This window comes from Aplidium turbinatum, chromosome 2 (assembly GCF_918807975.1).
Source record: "Aplidium turbinatum chromosome 2, kaAplTurb1.1, whole genome shotgun sequence".
In the NCBI taxonomy this organism is placed as follows: Eukaryota; Metazoa; Chordata; class Ascidiacea; order Aplousobranchia; family Polyclinidae; genus Aplidium; species Aplidium turbinatum.
The window spans coordinates 14,897,000-14,903,304 of record NC_137473.1 but is presented as its reverse complement, the minus strand read 5'-3'; the positions used below and the strand labels follow the sequence as shown (position 1 = coordinate 14,903,304).

At 35.6% G+C, this 6,305-nt stretch overlaps 1 protein-coding gene across 1 annotated transcript; it reads right to left on the bottom strand.

Moving 5' to 3' along the window:
• Window positions 1-893: 893 nt before the first annotated feature.
• Window positions 894-5,563, bottom strand: LOC145765427 (uncharacterized). The gene is made up of 2 exons (XM_082577249.1): window positions 5,489-5,563; window positions 894-2,034 (listed from the first exon to the last, which is right to left on the bottom strand). Exon 2 carries the CDS (start codon window positions 2,007-2,009, stop codon window positions 1,326-1,328), a length of 684 nt encoding a protein of 227 aa, XP_082433375.1. The 5' UTR covers window positions 2,010-2,034; window positions 5,489-5,563; the 3' UTR covers window positions 894-1,325.
• Between the last annotated feature and the right edge of the window lie 742 nt (window positions 5,564-6,305).

The following is a 6,305-nucleotide window of genomic DNA, read 5'->3' as shown; positions in this document are numbered from 1 at the left end:
CTTGGTCGTGGGGCGGTTAACACGGCGCTGCCTTTATCAACCACCCCAATTTTAATCCGGTTTCGGAGTTTTTTAAAACCTTGGAATTGAAAACGCCTTTGTCGTGCTTAACTAAACCTCCTCCAAAACGTAAATTCAAATAGCATTGGCCCATAGTCATCCCAGCTAAAGAAATAGGCTAGTAGGCTACGTAGTCCTACTGTTTATATCGATTCAACGTATGCAAACGTTCCTGAAAAAATTTATAAGATGTTAATTTGTCGACTTTTAAGTAAACCCTCCGTAAACCGAAGTTACTTCAATCAGTTTGTAAATTAATATTATGATACGTTTACAGCGTAATGTAGGCTAGATCTTTAAAATAAATAAAATTGTAGGATCAATAGTTATATGGTTTTTTATTATTTTATTGTTCAAACAACTCCCGTACTTTCAGGGTTACTTTGAACATGTTGCTAGGTCCCACTTGTTTTTATACTGCGATCTGTTTTCGTCCGCTTAAGATGTCAATGAGAACAGAATTGATTTTGATCCGCAGTATATCCTCAAACTCGGAACGCTTCTTTGAGAGTTCAATCCTGGCAGTTTGCATACTAGTAAAGGCCTTCAACCACTAACACATGCCCGATCACCGAGAGTGGAGTTTCCATATTTGTTGTCGCGGAATTATTCTATCCACTAGGTACTGCTGAATGGAGAACAGTCCTGAAATGCGTTGCTCAAGCGCACACCACGAGAATCAAACCAGTCCCGCTTGATCTTAAGTGAAACCGCTGAGCTAGATCAAATCACTCTCTTGGTCGCTTTTATCAATTTAAAATCATTTACGCTTTTAAATGAGTGATTGAGTTTCATTTCTTATGCAGCACATCACAGACGACTAGAATGCTTGATCGCCAAGGCCATTGTATGAAAGAATAACATATTATTAAGTCATGGTGAACTGCTGTAACAACATGCTACACTGTTACCATTTATCCTCAGTTTGTGTCCCAGTAGTGGAGCTGGCTCATTTGTTCTATGCAACAATTGCATAGAATATTGCATCAGCAATGATGTTGCAACCATGCTTGAAAAAATGACTGGTATTAACAAATATATTGTTACCATAATTAAAATTACAAAAAAGTTGTGATAAATGATGATGAAAACAACTGTGAAATCAGTGACAAGTTTCCAATTGTACAGTAAAAAAGAACTTTCTTGTCTGTAAATATATTCCAGCAAAGACAATCAAATTTCTTACATCGAAAGCTTTACAATGACAAAGACATTTCTACATTCTAATGCTGGCACACAAAAAGTTGCAAATAATTTTAATGAATTCAAACACTGTTCGTTGTCTGCTCTTTACTGAACATATTTTGCAAAGATCGCTTGAAGTTGAAAACAAGTAAGGCATACTTTAAGCCAAATCTGCGATACAATACAAATGTTTTACCAAAAATAGGAGTATTACTGGGATCCAATAAAGGAACATAATTCCATTCATCTGTAATTGATGACACTTTTTCTTGGTCATCTTCAGAAACAAGCTTGATCAACAGCATTGAAGATCTTTTATACGTTAACTTTTCATTTTGCAAAGCTATAATATCCCTATCATAAGCAATATGAATGCAGTCTTGTGAGTGGCTCACTTCAAAAGCAGTAGTTGTTGAACTTTTAACGACGACCGGTATTAGCGAGAAACAGTTGAATAATTCTTTCCTATTTACGCAGCGTAAAGTGGGATCTTCAAACAACACGTCATCAGTGAAAAGAGGTGAAACACTGTTCACATTTTGTGGTTTCATTTCTAAAAAATTTCTCAAAGCATCCACAACAGGCTGGCGTCGTTTTGAAATCAACTCTTTTTCTTCATCACTTGTATTTTCTTGCCATATCGATTTAGTGTAATCTGTTTTCTTGCCTTTTATTGAGTGACGCATGTTATATATGTGAATAGAATAATAAGGAAGGAGGGGTGCAGTCAATGCATATAATAGACTTCTTTTCAGCGAAGTCATTTTCAACAAATATTTTAATTAGTTTCTAAAAAAAAAGAGTTAAGTTAGAGATTAAAATTTTATGTAATTGTATTTATTTACATAACTTACCGCACATAAGCATTACTAATATATATATAACACATGAGTGCTTAATTTAGTCGGCTGCGTAGCCTAGTGGTGAGAACGTCTGCGCGACGTTCAAAAGAACGTGGGTTCGACACCTCTCCAGAGCACACAGCTGTGTCTTGGCAAAGACACTTAACGGCAAGCCAAAATAAGGAGAGCAGCTGACTCGAAGACTATATGTCACTTCGCTGCTTCCTGTCGTCTGTTGTATCGCATCTGTGATCGCAGTGTACTGCATGTTATCGCAATGGGCGCAAATAAAAACATGATTATTATTATTAATAAAAAGAAATAAGAAATATCATGTGACAGGCTTTCTGACAAATTTACTAGATTGAAATACCTTCAAATGACTTGATTAGAAGTTTTTTTTTAGTACAAACTCAGCTTTAATTATGTAATACTGTAGTCAGCTGAAGCATGCATCATACAAATATCAATTTTCAAATAAATATCCTTTTCTGTTAAACTATAAACAAACAACATAAAAATAACAACTATGACACAGGGGGTCTGCTACTATTAGGCGACAGCCTTTTTCGGCAAGTTCCCCATTTGGCGATTTTTTGAAAATCCAACGATGCCTTCTGTAAATCCGACGATTGAATATTATATATTCAATATTCAGACATTGAATCAATGTAAATACGAACTGTTAGGCTAATTGGGTTCTTTGAACAAATCGAATGGCTTTTGTAAATTTTTCTCAGACCTGTACAACCTATATCCGGTCAGCAAAAGTGCCCTTTTGTACACGATTTTAACGTCTGGCAACGTTAAAACGATGTAATTGCCTTTACATTACATTCAAAAGTTTTTTTGTTGTCATCAAAAATTCTTTGACTGTTTTGAGTTACAGCATCAATTTGTGAAAAAAGATTTTTTTGATGAAAAATATATATATTTGAAATATCATATAAAATCAATAAATATAATACAGTATTTCATAAAACTAGCCTAGTGTTCCAACCTAGCGGTTTTATACCACTATAACCTTATACCACATAAGCTAATACCACACTAGCTTACCACAGTAAGTTTTGTTTCCAAATTTTTTAACGTTACTTTCTATTTATACTATTGTTGCCAATATCTAATACTGTAGTGTACTACAGTATTTATTGTTGTGATTGTGTAGCCTACTGTTATTACTGTACCAACACTAGTGTTCAATTACATTGTTAGCATTAGGCATTCCAGTAGTCACTGCCTAATTGATGCATACCAATATGGCTTTAGTACAATAACAAAAAATTTTGGTATTGTTTTTGTGTGTCTTTTTACCTAGTCACATTGATATTACATAGCTGTTTACTTTTGCGTGTGTATCACTGTTGATACCTCTGTTAATCTTAATATTGTTATTATCTTTATTAGTTCTTTACTGTACGTGATTGAAAGATGATTAAGCAATCTGCTTTACAACATCTCATATATTATTATTCATACGCGCCGACTTCCGGGGGGGCCGGGGGGCGGCGCCCCCCGTAAATCTATGATTGAGGGGCAACAAAAATGGCTTTACAAAGTGGTGTTTCAAAGATAAAATACTTTGCAAAAGAAATTTAGATCATTTAAACGGACTTAAAGAATGTCGAAAGCGAAAAACAGCCTACGTTGCTCTTGCTCGCCAAACAGCAGCTGATCACATGGCTTTCTCTGGAACGTGAATTACTACTGAGATGTGCACGCTCACAGTCACACACTGCTTATCTTCCCGCGCGTGAGGAGCAACGTCAACGTCCAAACGCGTGGCAGGGATAAAGCAAATGCGAGGTTGAATGTTTATTATCATTTCACGAGTTATCCAAACGTCTGTTAATTTTTTTGTGACTTCAAACATAAAATCGATTTTAGCAAACTTTATCGAGTGGAAACTACGACACAACGAACAATTACGTGAATACAGCAGAAAAAATGCGTTTTTGAAAAGTGTTATCCACGTGTCATGCATGTTTTCCTTCAATAAGCATTGTATTGATGTACATATTGTGAAAATATATACATCTCAAACACTCATCAATATACACTCCTGCACTACAAGAAGAAAAGGTGTTTAATGGTCTTGATCGCAGATATTGCTGCACTATCGACGTTTCTTACCGCTATTATCACCTAGCCAACCTCACATCATTGTTCAATGCGGCCGCTAAGGTTTGACATCAACTTCAACGATCATGGAATGCTACGTAATAAGAACGATTATATCCTACACGCAAAAATTAAAAAAACTGATCTCTTAAAACAGCTCTTTGTGCTGTTTTGTCTCGTGAGCTTTGCATATTGCTCAAGAAGTGCATAAAGTTTAGAACTGACAAGAAATTTGAAAATTACGTTTGAATCACTACAAATAAACGTATTCAAAACTTTTACTTCGGCCGACGCCATTTCACACTCCGTAATCTACGTCTCCGCAATAATTTTGCCGCAGCAAAAATGCGTTCATTTTGAAAACTGCTGAGCTGGAGACAACAGCTTGTCCCGTGTATAAGTTGAACCTGTCATTTTGAGGTGGAAATAACTTGCGAACATCTCGAGTATATACAGTATTGATAAAAGACTATAAAGACTTTCGATAAAAAACAGAAAGAGAAAACACTTCGCCGTTGTTAACGCTTTGAAGATAAGTAATTAGCGAAACGAGTTTAATAAAACTGATACCGGGTTTCCAACTTTCCACTCTGCTTGAGATCATGATTTTTTGCGTTTTATTTCGATAACTTCACAGTCTTGATCCTTGTTACTCACTCGTACGAAAAGGAAATTAATCCCAACTGTTTCAATTATGAGCTAACAATATCAAAATTTTTCGACTAGGCGTACTGCAAGCGTAAAACTGATTGTTTCAAGCAGCGGTTCTAATAAATTCGGTTTGCGACCTAGGTGTCAATATAAACAAGACACTAAGCTTAATCAAAGACAATTTTAATTGAGTCAAATAGCGTTATGGTTATGACGTCATCACCTTTCTCGCCCCCCAAGGTTTTTTGAAAAGTCGGCGCCTATGTTATTATTATTATAACCAAACACTCTAAAAGGTGGCTCATGGATTTGTTTAGGGTTCTTTGGAAGGACCTTTACAGGAGAAAACTTTTGGGCAGATTTCAAATTTGGCAACGTTTTCTATCCACCCGACGTAAAGTTGTATTTAAGATATTGAAGATTTTTGACTGACTTTGTTGACCCCGTTTTCAATCTTACATTAGAGTTTGACCGGAGCCAGAACCGAAGCCGGAGGTCGTTAAATCACTAGTAAGTTACAGACTATACTGACGAAGCCACTCTTCTGTGGCGAAAGCTAAGGTTTGATGAAAAGTTTAATAATGAAGTTTTGTTTTGGAAGTTTAGAAATAGCCTGCTGAAATTGTCACCTTGCAAAATCTCTGGAGCAGCATAGGCGGCAGATCCACAAAATATTGTGCTCAACACCACATCTCCAATATTGTTGAACCGAATAGGCTTCGCGAATCCAAAATCACTTAATAAAACATTATTTTGACTGTGCAATAGACCTCCCCAATCCCCGGACTTTCTTTTGTTTTCTTCTATATTGTGACTTTTCTGCATGGGTTTTCAATGCTGATTTCAAAAATATGCATAAAATTTTTTTTCGATCAACGTCTTGGAAGTTATTTGCTGTTTCTTAGCAACAACTTTTCATAAAAATTACAAAAATCCCCTTTAAAACCCCTTTCCTTTTAACCTAGTATGCTGATATCTAGATTATCTGAAAGCACTTCTTCAACTGAAGAAGTTAAAAAAAAATTATTAAAATTGAACAATCGGTAGGCTACCAGAGTTATGACCGTTTAAGTACCCAGATTAATCAGTCACGCATGACTGATTTTTGTTAATTTATTGCCAAATGATACTAGAAAAATGGTGAAAGTTGCTGTCAAGGGTTTTTTGGGGGTAAGGAGTTCAAAAATTATATTAAAAAGTGTCTCAGAGCAACAGAAAAAAAGTTACATGTAATGAAAATGTAATGCAAAACTGATTTTGCAAAATGCATCTTTTAAGATGCATCAAGTCCAGCAATTGCACTGGCTAGTTAATCTATAAAACGTCCAGTTAAATTAGCATTTTGGTATTACACTTTAGCCTACTTCATGGGGTCGAATTTTTAGTCAAGTCCAACTTGAGCTCTAGGGTTTTAAAATATTGCACTTGATGACTTTATTTTAGTTA